General features: G+C 42.0%; 1 protein-coding gene and 1 long non-coding RNA gene across 25 annotated transcripts in view; one reads left to right on the forward strand and one right to left on the reverse strand.

The window, feature by feature from the left end:
- The window catches only part of TSHZ2 (teashirt zinc finger homeobox 2), a 1,034,366-nt gene that overhangs the window by 545,665 nt on the left and 471,421 nt on the right, over nucleotides 1-17,280 (forward strand). For all 24 annotated transcript variants that reach the window (XM_085002582.1, XM_085002585.1, XM_085002599.1 and 21 more), the window contains one exon: nucleotides 16,649-16,788. In XM_085002582.1, coding sequence (XP_084858708.1) covers nucleotides 16,743-16,788 — 46 coding nt within the window. In that variant the 5' untranslated portion in view covers nucleotides 16,649-16,742. The remainder of the gene's footprint in view (nucleotides 1-16,648; nucleotides 16,789-17,280) is intronic.
- Nucleotides 162-10,526, reverse strand: LOC146395379 (uncharacterized). The gene is made up of 2 exons (XR_014832623.1): nucleotides 10,446-10,526; nucleotides 162-6,594 (listed from the first exon to the last, which is right to left on the reverse strand). It is a non-coding gene; the product is annotated as an uncharacterized LOC146395379 (long non-coding RNA).

The raw sequence follows: 17,280 nt of genomic DNA on the forward strand, positions 1-17,280 counted from the left end.
AGAATAATAATTGTAATTCTGTGAGGTGATGGATGTTAACTAAACTTATCATGGGTGATCATTTTGCAATATACATATATATCAAATCAATATAAATTGTCTACCTAATGCTAATACAGCATTATACACCAATTATAATCTCAATAAAACTGGAAAATATATCAAATTTAAAAAACAAGTATTTATTGAGCACAGGATATAGGCAATGATTTAAAAAGTCAGACTATGCCATGTACGTGTGGGGCTATGAGTTGGGGGTACAGCACAAAGGAGGACCCTAGCCCTCATTTAGCTTTGTGTCAAATTGGGAGATGGACATTAATTGTAAAAAAGGAAAACATAATTGCAAAGTGAAGGGCTGTGAAGAAAGGAGCTTATCTATGTGAATATGTGGTTGGCATCTCTGACTTAGTTCAGGAAGCGAAGGAAGGCTTTCTGGAGGAAGTGCCATTGAGTTGAGATGTACAGGTTAAGTGGAAGTAAACAAGGAAAAAGCAAAAAAATCCCCAAGGAGTATGGGGGTCCTTTGTGAGCCAAACACCTGCTACCTTAGGAAGAAAAGGGAGAGAGTCCATGGTAGCTGCAGCACAGAAGGCGGAGGTGGGGGGGTGGGGAGCAGAACAAGGCTTCTGGAGGCTGCAGCCAGCATGACTGTCAACCACAATTGCAGGGCTCCATATGAAAGGCAAGAAGAGATTCGAGTGGATGCTTCTGCACTTTCTTCTCAGCCCTTGCATTTGCCGTCTCACTTGCCTAGAAAGATAGCCACCTCCCTTCCTTGACCTCCACCTAATCTCACCTCCAGGATCCTCAGTTTTTCTCAGTTGAACCCACTCGTCTTCCTCTGAGGATCAGGAAAAGAATTATTTCTACTCATCAAAGTGTAGAAATAACAGATGAAGTTGTGCACAATGTCCACCTTTTTCAAATATGAGAGCCTATAGATGTCATTGATGCACATAAATATTTATTGAATGTTTTCCAGGTGTCAGGAATCAAGCTGGATCCATATGGCAAGAGACACATGGTCCTTGCCCTCATGGAGGTTACTCTCTAACAATTTTCAAATTGTGATCCCTGGAACCAGCAACATCAGCATTACTTAGGAACTTGTTAGGAAGGCAAATTCTCATGCCCCACCCCAGATGTACTGAATGAAAATTCTAGCGTGACACTCAGAAATCTGTGTTTTAACATGACCTCCAGGTAATTCAGGTGCTGCTTAAGTTTGAGACCAGTCTAGTGGATTTTAAGTGAACAGAGCACTTTCACAGACCCCATTTCATTTGATCTTTTGACTTAATTATTTGAATTTTTAAATATGAACTTTTTCAAATGTATGGAAAATAAAGCACCAATGGTGACCCACTTCCCGAATATAATGAATGTTATCACCTTGTCATATTTCCTTCAGATGTCATTTTAGTTTTTAAAAGAAATGCAGTTTTTCAGATTCAAGTCAAATTCCACTTCCCGTTCCTTTTTGTCGCCCACCCTTCCCAAGAGACGACTAGCCTGCAATACAGTCCTCCTCTAGCCTGGGTATTTGCAAGTCTGACAAGAACAAGATATATTCACATTTTAGATTTGTGTTTTCTACTCCCTCGCCTAACCATCCAGTCCTAGGATCTTTGACAGTCAGCTTCAAGATACTTTGTGATTCAGAATTGAGAAAAGAATAGATGCAGGAGGCTGTAGGCTAGCAAAAACGAAGGAAGACTAAGAGAGAGAGAGACAGAGACACAAGGAGACAGAGAAGGGCTATGCCGACTATACATTAAAGACTTGAAACCCAGATATGAAAGGAAGAAGAATGTGCAGCTAGTGATAATGATGAGTCTGGGGTTTGCTACGTGGGAAATTCTGAAGTACAAGAGAATTAGAGAGTAAAGAAATAGGTTTTAAGAAGTGTTGTTCTGACTTATGTCTTGAGTGTTCTTTAATGTTTTGTGGGGAGACCTCAGAAAAGACTGGAAATTTTTTTAAAAATCACTAATGTGTAACTAGACCGTGCTTCTTTGCGTAAGTTACTATGGAGAAATTAGGCCATCTTGTGCCCAAGAATTACTAGGGTTATTCTAACTATCCCATTGTCCAAAGGGGACTTAAAGAATCCAAGAGGTCTGTTCCATTTTAGGGCCCAATTTCTCAAAGCCAGGATTGTCAAACTATGGCCTGCAGGCCAAATCTAAACATATACATTCATTTTTTTATTGCTTTTGGCTGCTTTCAGGTTACCATGGCTGTGTAGAGGAGTTGTGACAGAAACAGTATGGCCCTCAAAGCCTAAAATATATATACTATCTTGCCCTCTACAGAATAAGTTTGTTGACCTCTGACTTAAATTTTAAGCCAGCAGTGCATTTCATCTTCCTCTCCATACGGACTGGTTCAGAGAGGGGCCTACAACTCAAGTCAGGCTAATTAAGGCCAACAAAAGTCAAACCTGAGATTTTTGTTTATCTCAATATTTAATCTTAAGGTAGACATCTTACCCCTGATGGGTAGAATGAGTAAGCATGAAGCTCCAGATTCTCTTGACACACCTTACATCACCATGGGGGAGATGTGAAGGAAACAGAGCTGAAAAATAGAGAGAAAGAGACTGGGCTCTGGATCAAGCTTATCCTGAAGCCCCTGGAGCTTCAGTTACATGAGGTTACATGCTCCTTTTCTTGGCTGTTGTCCATATCTGTTATGATACTGTTTCTGGTACCAGCAACCTGAAGTTGTCCATCTGCTTCAGAGTCTATTATCTTCTTTATTCCTCTGTCCTGAATGTCTTATAAAAATCTATTAATCACAGAGTATTCCTTGAGCTCTGAAGCTTACTCACAGCTATATGGATTAGCTCAGGAAAGTTAGAACATGTGCATAATGGTGAATACCCAACAAAATAGAAGTGAAGCCAAAGGGGGAAAAAAGACTAAAGGAGAAAAGATAGGAGATTACTCACCTAGAGAGGATTTTGAGACTCTCATTCTTTAGAATGAGCACCGTGGTGTAGGGCTATCAACAGACAGATCAGGAATCATAAGTACAAATAAATTCACAAGGATATAAAGAATATTGTTGGAAATAGATGTTCTTGGAAAGTCTCAGCTGTGTGGTTTGCTCAAAGAACAAACATTGGAATGACCCAGGTTCTCTTCCTGGCTATGCTGGTAACGAGTTTTGTAGGTCATGTTCCCATGTGTGGACATGCAGTTATTACTTATTGAATATTGCTATGAACTGAAATGTATTCTCTCAAAATTAATATATTGATACTCTAACCCCAGATATGACTGTGTCTGGAGAGAGGTTGTGATTAAGGTTAACTGAGACAATAAATGTAGGGCCCCAATGCAATAGGACTATGGCCTTATAAGAAGAGACCATGCTTCCTCTCTCTCTTTCTTTCTCTCTCCCACACACCATCTGAGGACACAGTGAGAAGGCAGCCAATCTGAAAGTCAGAAAGAGCTTTCACAAGAATCCCACCATACTGGCACCCTGATTTAAGACTTCTAGCCTCCAGAATTGTGAGAAAATTCTAAGCCACCCAGCCATATTGTTATGCAGCTCCAGCTGACTAAAACAAGCATCTGCTGCAAATGATAAGCAATCTTCGAAGTACTGGCCTCTGTTTCTCCATCTGTAAAATTGGAGAGTTGATCCAGACCATTCCTGCAGCACCTTCTCCTTCTTACTCATGCATGAGGATGTATCCCTTATGCTTAGGTTTAAATCCAGGCTCTAACAGTAGCTTTGGGGCCTTGGGAAGCTCATTTACACTCTGCATCTTTGTTTCCTTTTCTGCAAGATGGGAATAATGATGATGTCTCACTCATTGGGTGGCGGTGACATTTAAATGAATGAACACATATAGCGTATTTACAGCAGTGCACAGAACTCGCTGTAGGAGTGATAGTGCCCATGTTATGATCACCATCATTATGGTGATTTAAAGATGATTTCCGACTAAAGAGTTGGCTTAGAAGATGGAATTCACCGTGTATGTTACCATAACCACCACCCATTTCTTCACTTAGTTTAGTGCTATTCTCACTCTGCTGTGCATTCTCTTTGGACATATAAGCAAGAGAATTTATTTTCCTACCACAGTGGTATCAAACTGATCCCATGGTTTCCCAGATGAGCCTTTATAGCCTCACTTTTTGGCATGGGCATGATACCATAAAAATAATAGCCCCAGCTGCCGTCTGTTTGGGCTGCACTGTGTGCCCAGCTTTGTGCTAATATATGCAGTGTGTTACTCTTCACTGCAACACTGTGAGATAGAACAAATTACTTGATTCATGTTAACAAGAAAGAGACTGAGGGTCAGGGAGGACCAGTCCCGCAATTTAGAAGAGCAGAGCAGTACTGAGTCCAGGTTCGACTCCAGGGCTCACACTGTCAATCTGACTCTATACTACCTCTCAGTGCAAACTACCAGCATGAGTGAAACTTAAATATCTCTTGGCCCAAATACCCTTTTCTATAATTTTTTTAAAAAATGTTTACTATGGTTGATTTACAATGTTCTGTCAATTTCTGCTGTACAGCAAAGTAAACCAGTCATACATAGGTATACATTCTTTTTCTACATTATCCTACATCATGTTACATCATGAGTGATCAGATATAGTTCCCTCTGCTAGACAGCATGAGCTCATTGCTTATCCACTCCAAATGCAATAGTTTGCATCTACTAACCCCAAACTCCAAGTCCATCCCACTCCCTCCTCCTCCCCCTTGGCAACCACAAGTCTGTTCTCCATGTCCATGAGTTTGTTTCTTTTCTGTGGATAGGTTCATTTGTGCCATATATTAGATTCCAGGTATAAGTAATATCATATGGTATTTGTCTTTCTCCTTCTGACTTACTTCACTTAGTATGAGAGTCTCTAATTCTAGCCATGTTGCTGCAAATGGCATTATTTTGTTCTTTTTTATGGGTGAGTAGTATTCCACTGTGTATATATACCACATCTTCTTGATCTCATTTATCTGTCGATGGACATTTAGGTTATTTCCATATCTTGGCTATTGTGAATAGTGCTGCAGTGAACATAGGGGTGCATGTATCTTTTTCAGTGAAAGTTTTGTCCAGATATATGCCCAGGAGTGGGATTTCCAGGTCCTATGGTAGTTAACCAAATAAATTGCATATGAAGAGTCAGTCTTATTAGGCACATTTGTATACACATCTTTTCTGTACAAATAGTGCCTATAAATGTCTTAAATATTCACAAAATTTTATTTAGATAGGAGTGGCCCTCAACTTAAGTGAAGTGTCAATTTATAGATTATTAACTAACAGAAAGAGTGGAGCTGGAAGCCATTGCTAATTGAGATCAATCGGATAGATAAAGCAACTTCAATAACATAATGGAAGTCAATGGAAAGATGGTTTGATTAGCTAAAATTTGATTGACTTGCAGCTTTTCAAGATATACATTGCCGAGGGTAAGGTTCATCTAGAATAGATCAAGTTTAATCCAAGGTCACTCCCATTCTATTTGATGGAGTGAAACAGACATTATAATGGCATTCCTTCTTCCTTTCCCTCAGTAAATCTTGCCTTCCATGTTGGAGAAAAATTTTTCCAGGAGAATCTACATTAGTCAAAGAACGCACCTTCTTGGAAGCCTGTCTACCTTCATTAAATGGCTTTCAGAGCACACAATGCAACTGAATAACGTGCATTATTCAAATGGTTTTCAATGCGCTTGAGGAGAAGGAGGTGTACTCAGATGGGAGCGATTTTAAGTAGCTCATCTGCACCACAGGAAATTCATTTCGCCTTTGCTTCTTATGCCATTTCACAGGATGTGTATGTATTCCAGTCCCTGTGTAGCTTTTGGTGGGGGGGTTCAGCCACCCAAACCAGAATCTGGTGAATAGCCATCATACTCTTGCAAACACATACCAAATGCCTTGTAATTTTCCCAGGAACAATACTTTTTATGCTCCTCCATTCTGACTCAAAGGTACAGTGAGATGTTTTTACTAAGTGGGATTATTTTCTCCCACATGGAGTTTTAGACCCTGTGACAAATGTAATGAAATCTGTCAGTCTTTCCAGCTAGACTCAGAAAACCAAGTGCAATGTTCTTCTGTCTTATTTGCCAATATCAGGTGTGAAGGACGGGGGTGGAGGTGTTTTTAAAATGGCTTTGTAACTTGGGAGCTTGGATTGAAGGCATATGCAGTCTCCAAAGAGATGGATGGAGCACAGGCGGGAGAGAGGAAGCCTTCCTTCGCAAAAAGAGCTCCCGGAATCTTTCTTGACAAGCGTTTTGCATGCAGTTAAATAGACAAATGTATTCTGCTGCCAGGATTTTACAGGAATCATACTTGATGTCTGTCACCAAAAAGATTCTTGGGCACTGGTGGAGTGACAAACTATTATGCCTTAGAGCAGTGGTTCTCAAACTTGAGCATACGTTAAATCACCTGGAGGGCTTGTAAAAACGCAGGCACCTGGGCTCCTCATTCAGGAGGTTTGGGGTGGGAGGAGGTGGGGGTTCCAGGTAATGCTGATGCTGCTGGTCTGGGGAGCACTTCTTTGGTACCACAGCCTTAGAGTGATCAGAGTGGGTGAGCCTAAAAATAAAGGTAACATTTACCAGCTGGAGGCTCTACCCAAGGACTACATGCTCTTGTGAATACAATTTGTGCTACAGATGCCATAAACCATGAAGCAGCATGGCACCCTCAGAAGCAACCCTCTTACAGAGAAATATGATTAAAAAATTTTTTTGTCTCTCATTTCTCCACAACTCCTTGCTTTCTGAACATGCTTAATAAGTGTCATTCTTTCCAGTTCTCTTTTGTGAAACTATACTCTCTGCACCTCCCATCTTGCTTTTCATCTGATGGAAAAGCCAGCAGCTCACAGAACGCATTATGTGAGCTAATGCTTTAGGCTAGACGAAGCAGAGGTGATTCAAGTCGATGAACAGAGCCCCCACTTATGATACCTATGTACATTCTCAACTGATACATTCTTGGTGCTGGCAACTATTAACATTTTCTCAGCATTTCAGGGATTTAGGTCTGACCCCCAAAGTGAAACAGCTTTGAGCTCCATGGTTCCATAAGGTGCATTGTGTACCATTGCTAATAAACATTTACAACGTGGCATGCACAGACCTCGCTCCATAAGGCCCATTTGTGAGAGCACAGCGACGGATCCTGTATTTAGGCCAGCATCTCACCACATTAAATAGATTGGTTTGTTCTCATTACATGGCTTTGTCACTTGCATTTGCATCTCCAACAGTTCCCACACCCCAGTGCAATAGTTAGGGATGCTGAAGTGACCACAACTTTTCCCAGCCCTCGGGAGCAATATTTGGAAAGGAGAGTACCTAGGCCTGCTTTCCCAACAAAGTTAGGGCAGCAAGAGTGCGTTGTTTCTTTCCATCCAGCCGCACAACAGCCTTCCTGTTTCTGCAGCTAGAAACAGCTATGGGGACAAAAGATGCAGGTTCAGTCTTGTTGGAGTCTGAGTGGGCAGAGAACTAAACCTTTGTGGTTTTGGCCCTATCTGCTCTGCCAAGAATGGGCCTTGCTTGGTTTAAATTTTGGCTGTTGTGCTTCATGGTACGAAAGCCTCTCGACATATGTAGAAAGGGTGTGTTTATGAATCTGCACCCACTGTGCATTTGTCTATTTTTATATATGCATATTGCATAGTAATAGGGATTTTATGCATTGAATAAAACTATTTCCCCCAATTTCACTCGGTTTATCGTTCTGCTGAATAATTCAGCTACTATATGGACTTCATGGACTTTTGCTTGATAAATTCACTACTCTCAGCTTTCCCTTTCATTGGAATTTTTAATCAGATTGAAACCCATCACATTGAGATCAAAGCTGGGAATAATGATGTTACCAATCTATGTTTTAGCCAAAGGATGTTCCTTAGATTGCACGTCCTCAAATCGCTTAGTTGCTTGCTAAAGTGTAAGAGAATTTATGATGCTAAATAAAACCAGAAAAAAAAAGATGTTTTAATAAGATGAAAATCCAAATGTTAAAATAATGAGCCATCTGCATGGGTGGCCCTCTCTTGAGAGAGATGCCAAGAGCTTTGCCATCTGTGAAACATTTACCAGCTGTTTCCTTCCCTTTTTTGTGAGAACAGAAGAAATCCTTGCAGTTGGTGTTTCTAAGTGATACATCATGGGGAAGAAAACAGGTTTGCCCAACTTCAGGAAGGCCGGACTGAGCTGAATTAACCAAATAATACTTTGGGCAACTGCAGAGGTGTACCCGCAGTGTGCCATCCTTTTTCCTGATCTCCCTTCCTTTTCTGAACCTCAACAGAGGGCACTGGGCGGGTGAGAAGGAAATGGGAAATGAATAACATCCCATGAGGTCATTTAAAACCAAGTGTTCTCAGAGAATGTCTGTGCCTGCTCACTCGACTGCCTGCAAGCTGGTTTTACCTTCTGAGTATTCGAGCCAGGTTTAGGCTAAATTGCAATCCGATGGAAATGGGGAAAGGTGTCTCAAGCAGTCCAAATATTTTTGAACCTGTCTTTCCTTTTTCTTTCTCTTCTCTGATCACTGTTTCACATATCTGCCAGTCAGCCCCGTATCCCTGCTGCTTTTGCCCTGACAAGCACCTTATCTGGTTCCCCGACTTATGTATGGTCTTAGGATCTGAACAGAGTGCCAGGCAGGAATTTAACTTTGCAGCCAGCTCTGATCTGAGGCAGTGTAGCCAGTAATAAAATACTCACAGTGTGGGGTGCTGATCTATCGACGTCTCCCCAGGTTCCCGCTTTTCCACCTCCCTGTTCTATCTCCAGAATCTGACAGAGTTTTATTTTTTTCTCTGACTGCCATCTTTTCTACTTCATTAACTGTCAAATGCATTTCAGGGAAGATAACCTAACAAGAAGGTTTAGTTAATGAATGTGAAGTCTTTCAGATGCTCCCCTCAGGTGTCATTCCTGAGGATTTTAGGGAAGCTTTAGGTCATTTTTCAAAAAATAATTTTTCTAAGGCCATATGCACTGAAACTGGGGAGAAATGAATCTCTGGGCTACAGCCGCTCAGGCTCCAGTGCCTCGGTGTGAAGCCAGACCGTAGGGGAAAAAATCAAGACTCATGGCTTCTTTCTGGAAAGCCCAGGAGTGGCCACGGCAGCCCCGACCGTGTTCTCTAATGGGTGATTTCACGTATCAGACTGCAGGGATGTGCACTGTGGGAATCGCATTTCACATAAAGTAAGGGCAGAAAGGAATCTTTCTAGGTCACCCAGAGAAGCACCGTTACTGTCGCTTTCCAAGCCAGAGGAAATTTCTGAGTGCTTCCTCCTCAGCCACCCAGCCACTTAGGGAGAGCCTGCTGGACCTGAGGTGGCATGCCCACTCCTGAAATCCAGCTTGGAGTGCAGCTGCAGGCTCCTCTGTGGATGCAGCTTGCAGAGTCTGGAGCTCGCAGAAAAAAACGAGACTTCCAACAAAGGCTGCTGCTCCTCGCCAGGAGCTTTCAGGCAGGGATGACTTTGCTCCCTGGGGGATATTTGGCAATGCCTGGAGACATTTTTGGTTGTCACAACTGGCCAGACAAGTGCCACCACATCCACAGGGTAGACGCTATAATGCTGCTAAACATCCTGCAAGGCACAGGAGAAGCCCCCAGACCCTAACGGCGAAGAGTTACCCAGCTCACCAAGTTAGTAGCATCGCAGTTGAGAAGCCCTGTTCCAAGAGAATGCCTGAAGGAAGGAAGCGGGTGAGCCGAGTGTAAGGACTGGAGAGGCCAGGGAATGGCCTATGTGAAGGCACGGGGGAGGGGGGGTCATGCTGCAATCAAGGGACTCTGGATTTCCAGGACAAACATTTGCTCTCTGGCTTGGAGGGCTGGGTGGTAGGAAGAGAATCATCCAGAGGAAGTATCTCCCCCTTGGATCCCTGCCATCCTATCCCTGTCAGAAGACTGGCACTGCGCTCGCCAAGCAGCCCCTCACGAGCATCAGCCCTGTATCTGTTCACATTTCCCAACAACTTATATCCGAGATTGAATTATGCCCATTTTCCGGTTGAGGAGATAGCAGACAGCTTGGTCTTCTCTACAAAACTGCAGCAAGCACATGCTCCAAAAACCGCACGATTTACCTGCCATTTTCCATTTCCAGGCAGGGAAAGCTAGATGCATAAACATAGAAATTCAAGTGCGTTATATATGGATTATCTATTTATATTATCATTATTCTCTTTTCATAGTACCTATAGTTGGGTGTGCAGTTCTATTTTATTATGTTTACTAACGGAAATGAGCAGTAACACCAAGTGTCTCAAGTTATTTTTAAACCCAGACTTGTTTATTGTAGGCTCAAGAGTGCTTTCCATGGTATCACCACCCACCTGTCCCAGGAAATGGACCTTTCTAATTATGTTTGGGTGACCTAGTGTTTTTAATCAGTGCTTACTTACACGTGTAGCAGGAGGAATCCTCAGAAGGAATAGGAGTAACCCTTTGGACCTTCAGAGTCTCGTCTGTATTTTCCCATCTTCCTACCCTGGGAACAGCAGGTGTTTCCTCTGGAATATATAAAGGGAAAGGAGTAAACTTTAGGGACAAGCAGACAGGAGCACACCTAGTGGCCATCGTACTGACTGGGTGGTACTTGGCAAGTTATTTAACTTCTCTGAGCCTCGACTTCAGTCTCTGTAAAGTTGGGGCAGCAGTATTTTTCTGATAAGCTTTTTTGTAGAGAGTCAATGTGACTAGGCATAGGAAACCCAGTACCTGGCATACCCAGAACAAACGTTCAAAAATATTGCTTATTTTCATACATTGTTGAACTGTAGAAGATAATGTAGGGAGTGGGAGGCAGATAGCTAATACTCTCCTCATCGAGCCTCTTTAAAGTGGTTGATCTTTACTCTTGTAATAATGTATGTAGACTTTTTTTTATGGCCACGCCCATGACATATGGAAGTTTCTGGGCCAGGGAATCACAGCTGCAACACTGCCTGATCCGTTAATTTACTGCACCGGGCCAGGGATCGAACCCACACCTCTGCAGCGACCCCAGCTGCTGCAGTCAGATTCTTGATCCACGGTGTCACAGTGGGAACTCCTGTATGTAAACATTTTAGTTCAACCTTTCATAGCTATCTGGGAAAATGGGAGTGTCATTAAAAATAGGGGAGAGGGAATTAGAGTAAAATCTGGCTTCAAATCTTGGCTCACCATCTTGGTATTTGTGTCAGACTGGACAACTTGCATTTGAGTGTTAGCTTCCTTGACTCTACAATGACTTATATGATTATTACAGCAGATGATAATACAGGAGAGGATTACAAGAGCGATAATACAAGAGAGAGACGTGTGTATAACGCTTCCTTGGGAGAATGACACACTGCTGTCAGGCTTGGTCATGTGACTTGCTTTATCCAGTCGACTATAAGCAAAAATGACAGTTGTCACTTGGGTGACATTATTAAAGAACTGGCTCTTTTATCCCCCTGCTTCTCCATCAGCCTGGGTCCTGGAGTGGAGGGAGCAAGGAAGAGAGAAGCAGCTGATCTATGACCATATAGAGCATAAGCAAGAACCTAACCTTTGTAGTGGCCGCAGGGATTGCAGCATGATGTGTGACTCCCTGCTGCAGTGGACTTTCACAGATGGGGGTGTGGCTGAGCACAGTGGCTGGGAGGTCAGGACGATGGCAGTTCCCTTTTCCTCCATGGCATCTCAGAAGGACAAAAAGAAAACCATTTCCAGCGCTCAGTTGCTTTCTGACCTTGTGCTTTCTTTATTTAAATAATATTTACAGTCTTTGCCTCTCGCTTCCCCCGCCCCAGGTCCTCTTGGATTCACAGCCCAGGTGCTGAGGCGATGGGAAGTACGCTTCCCCCACACTCCAGTCTCCCTGTCCTGCAGGCCCCTGGGAGTGCGAACTGCATCCATTCTGAGCCCATATCCCTTCAGACACTTCAATCTGTGCCAACTTGGGAAAGCAGTTTGGAGTCATGAACCCGCTTAGCACTCACAAACGTCTGCAAAATCTGATAACGCAATGCTTTTCCTCATGCCACATATGCAGGAAGCAAAGATTGGGGTAGCTACTTGAAACCCACTGGGCTTTTCCATCTGAAATTCCAGTGCCCAGAGTCATGCCCAAGAGAGAGAGAAAACTACTCCCATTTGATGTTACATCTTGCCTCACTTCCACCCCTTTCTTCATTCACGTGAGGTCCAAAATAACAAATTCCCCAAAAGATATTTTGCCAAGGAAAAATAATCAAATGAGAGCAGCAACCCACTTATGAAAATTCTGATAGATTTTCACATTTAAGTAACTACTATGATAAGTACTGTTGACACGTGCATCACATCTAAGTGGAAAAATATCTGGAGCTTACCTGGGCTTCCCATAACAAATTTCATTCTTGATATTTGTCTATTGCAAAGGTAAGCAAACTTTTTCCAAGGGCTAGATAGTAGATAGTTTAGGCTTTGTGGACCATACAGTCAGGCTCTATTGCAACTATTCAGTTCTGACCTTGTAGCAGAAAGCACCCACAGACAATATGCAAACAAATTTGCATGACTGTGTTTCAATAAAACTTGATTTACAAAAACAGACAGTGGCCAGATTTGTTTGCTAATGCTTGGTCTTTAGACCCCTACTTATGGGTATGATTTCCTGAACCCTGGTCTATTAGGTCTACTTAGGACAGAGATAAAACTAGTGTTTTTGAATGAATCTTCATAAAAATAACATAAAAAATGAATTTTAAAAATATACAGAAATGTTTAAACTCTTCACTTAAATGTTATTATATTTCATATAAATATACATCTATATCAAACTATAACAAATATTAAGTAAGCATTGATAGGAACCTGTAGTTCCTCATAAGAACATGGTCAAATCCTTGGGGATAAATCATATCCTGTACCAGTTGAAGTACTGCTTAAGCTGCTATAACAAAGAGACCCCTAACCTTAGAGGCTTTACAAGATAGAAGTATATTCTCTCTCTGTATACACTCAACACATGGCCTTCATCTTTGGCATATCCATCCTTTCCACCTTCAGCCATTAAGGAAGAACATAGGCTGAAAGTAGCACATACCACGTCTGTCCACTTCCTGTTGACCAGAATTCTCTCAGTTGTCCACAACCGGCTAGGAAAGTTAGGTGATGTAATCTCAAGCAATGCAACCAGGTGCTGCACTGAAATCGGGGCGTTTCATTGTCATAAAGCAAGGGAGCATAGGAAGGAGCTCATACTGATAAACAACTGACAATCTTTTGTATTGGCCATAATAGAAAAGAGCTCAGGTTGTGGAGCCAGACTGATCTGATTTCAAATCCTGGCTCCACCGTTTACTGGCTTTGTATCATTGAGAATTAAATAATCTCTTCAAGCCTTAGTTGTTTCGTCTGTAAAATGAGAATAATAATATCCACTCTTGACTCCACTTTTTGTAAGTTCTGCCTATCTCCCAATCATCCTCACTAGGGAGAGAAATCTGAACAGTTATGCAAATTGCTCCACATCCAGACTAATCTGTGCAGCACCAAGGGAGGGAGTGTTCAACCTTGCCCACCCCTAGGGTCCATTCAGTGACACCCAAGGGAGAACAGACCATGCAACATGGTTTTATGGCCAACATTAACTGGAATTAGAGTCAGTGGGGAAAGCAACAGTTCTAGTACAGAGACACTTACTTGAACACACAGCTTCCGAGTTGTCACAAGTAAAGTTATTTTCTCCATGATGTCATCCCTTTTTCTCTTGCACAAGATTTTACCAAACACCTGTGGACCTTTGTCCAATGAAGAAATAACTAGATCATGTGTAACTCTGTCTCTTATTACTGTTTTCCTCATTTACACATTTTTCCCCTTGTTACAATGTTATTAACACCAGAAAAGAGCCCTGGGACGATGATGTTGAAAGTGGAGCAAAGAAGTATAACCCTAGTTGAACTCTGGGCTCCATCCTATCCTACTTGCTCCTTGGCTCAAACCATTTTGCAATCCCTGGAATGTAAATTTATAGAGTTTCTTCCCCTTATTTTGTCTTTTGATAAGGTCTTAGTAAATTCAGACATTCCACTTTTACTAATAAGACCTAATACCTCCTCCAAAACAATAGATTTCCTCCTCTGACCAACACCTCCCATTCAATACCTACTTTTGCGAGTTGTTGCAAGGATTTAATGAAGTGATGCATGTCAAATCCTTAGGACAAAGCCTAACACACAGTAAGTGATGCAATAAAATTGGCTATGGCATAAACAACATAGAGTAGGTTCAGACATTAGCTTCCGATCCCTCCCCGCTACAAATGGGATCAAACCACTCCAAATGTACCTAATGGAATTATCTCTGCTCTTGGCTTACATTCTCCATTATCCAGTCATCCTGCTCACATGCCAGAGCAATATTTTCTGAAGTATCAGAAGACCAGTTACTAATATCGGAGAATTCCCTGACTGCAGTTGCTCAAAGGACACACTTTAAAGTCCAGAACAGCTGTGCAGCTGAAGAAGCAAGCATCCCGTGACATGCTCTGCAGGATTCCTACCACCCATTCCTTCCGACACACCGATGGCTCCTTTCCGCTTGCTAGGTAGACCATCATCTCTCTCTCTTTCTCCCTGAGCATTTTCTCTCTCTGCTCAATTGCCTCTCCCATGGTAGTCACAGGGAGATTTATCGCCAGATCCTTTCAGTATAAAGAAACTTCCAGATTGAAACTGTCTCCCACTGGGTAAGACCATAAGCATGATGACTCATCACTGATGTTGCAGATGTGTGCCCTGTCTCTTCAGAATTCTGGAGTGCTATGACCGAACGTTTTATATTTAGTGGTGTATATTTTACATTACAATATGCTGAACATAGATATGAAAATTAGAAAGAGCCACTGTTAATTTTTAGGCCCTTTATAATAATTCCCAGAGCAAATGTAAGAGCTTGATCTTCTACCAGCCTACTAGGAGTCTCCAGTATAGCTAAATTCACCAAGGTATCTTTTCTTTCCATTGTCATTCATTCATTCATTCATTCAGCATTTTTATTAAATGCTATTGCTTGCCAGTCACTGTGTTGCTTTTTGAAGTTAACCTGATCAGGATGATAAACACAGCCTTTTCTTTATCAATTTAAAATTTGTTTTCCACGAACTAGACCTCTGCTGCTTCTCTGTACCAGGGGTTCAGTGTAAAACAGCCGCTCCCTTGCTCTCTACTTGCGAGAGAGCATAAGTCCTTATTCTCTGTGGAGCCTTCTCAAATTATTGCTGCTCAAAATGAGCAGAGGGTCCTTATCTCATGCCTATGCTGATCAAAAATCTCAGGGTTATAGGCTACAGACAACAGAAACAAATTCTGAATGTCCTAAAAATTTTTTCTTGAAGTATATCAGAAAGACTCAAAATTACAAAATGTTTGGTGGCCCTGGCAACTCAGGAATAGCCAGGACGCAAGGATCCTAACATTCTCCTTTCAGCAGGAGCAATGCACCCAAGCTAACATCTCCAGTGCCCTTGGACGTGAGAGGAGCTACCGTGAGTTCATTTAAATGCCCTCACAGCTATAGATTCAAAACCACAGGCCAAGCACATCTGACTGGCCAAACTTTGATCTTGTGGCTGCCAGAGTGTTGGTCCTCAGCTGCTGTAATAGGAGGTAATGGCTGAATCCCTCCCACACCCTATAGGCAGTGAAGGATTCCTACAAAACCAGGAAGGGAAATCAGAAGCTGAGCCACCAAAGAGTAAGGTCCTCTATACCAGTCATGACCGTATTTTGGTACCTTTTAAAAAGTATTATTATTGCCTCTATTATTCTCTCTTATTTGCACTGTTCATACTCTTTAAATGGATTTAGAATTTGTTGCCGATTCTCTTCCTCCACTAAGTTCCTTCAGGAGGAGAACACTTGTTATATTCTGTACATGACCTCCTAGTGACTCCCTCACAGCAGGTGCCTGTGAAGTAATTTACAGCCCAATAAATGCTGGGTATTTATCTCATTGGCCTTTTCTAATATTTAGTGCTACCAATAATGGAGAGTTTGAGACTTTGAAACAAAATTCCGGGACATTTTATGCTTATTTTAAGTTATGTCTATTTGACAACATATCCTGTGTTTACTTTTAAACAGTAGAAAAGTGCTTATTATTAGAAACAATAGAACAATTCGGTATTAAATAAATCTTACATCTGCTGTTTAGCCACTTGAGGGGAAACAATTTTTCTAACAAGTGGCAATGGTCAAGAAAGCTATGAAATTTAGGCCAGTTGTCACAGAAAATAACTTATTAGTTGCTAAGCTACCAGTCCTAAAAGGAACTCAATTAGGGGATACCAACAAGCTTAACTAGACCCACTCCATTGGAGAGTAGAAAGTTGTTGCTGTCAGGTGATTCTGGTGGATGTGTGGCAGACAAAGTGATTGACAAACTGGTCTTTGCTTGGCATGAAATTTGGCTTTGATTTAGTGAGTGACTGACAGGCTGGTGTCATCGGAAAATGTGGATTACGTGTTGGAGGGGCTATTTTGCAACAAAGTGATTGACACATTACAGAAATTGTCCCATAGATGGAGAAAACCAAATAGAGATTTGTTTTGACAAGCATTTCCTTTTCACCTGTTCACTTTGTATACAGAGAAGAGAGAGGGGAGGCCCTCATGGGTGCTCGTTGATTTATCCAGTGGATATCAGAGTGGAGATGGCCACAGAGATGCAGAGAAAGAGTCTGGATGGTGAGGAGGCCGGAGATGATTCACCCACAGCTGTGCCGTATGGGTAAGTTAAGGGAGCTCTTTAGACTCTCCCTTTGGATCTGCTAAATGAGGAGCTTGCATGAAAAGTATGTCTATATTCCATTCCCATTAATGATAAATCCGTGTAATTTATTTTCATGGACAACTACTGTCTTGCCACATGTTTTCCATGGTCTTGCCATAGACCATGCCTGGCCCATCAGATTATGCCATTTCTTCAGCCACAGTGACGGGTTCATGGACTGTTCCAATGGAACACAACCCTGGGACTTCTACATATTAGAATTTTAGGGAAAAAAAAGCCACCTTTTCGCCGAGACTGCTTCATTAATAGATCATAAGTCTAGAAGTGCCACCGCATGTGAGGGGGAGTTGCCAGTTAAAGTAACAGAATGCCCATGAAATTTGGATTTCAAGTAACGGAATAACTTTGTAGTATTAATGTGTCCCAAGTGTTGCATGGGAGATACTCAAACTAAAAATGTATGTTTTACACACACACATTTGTTGTTTA

This window comes from Sus scrofa, chromosome 17 (genome assembly GCF_054392235.1).
Source record: "Sus scrofa isolate SSC_HxYL_T2T_F1_AM1 chromosome 17, Sscrofa_HxYL_maternal_Yorkshire_Landrace_v2.0, whole genome shotgun sequence".
NCBI lineage: Eukaryota > Metazoa > Chordata > Mammalia > Artiodactyla > Suidae > Sus > Sus scrofa.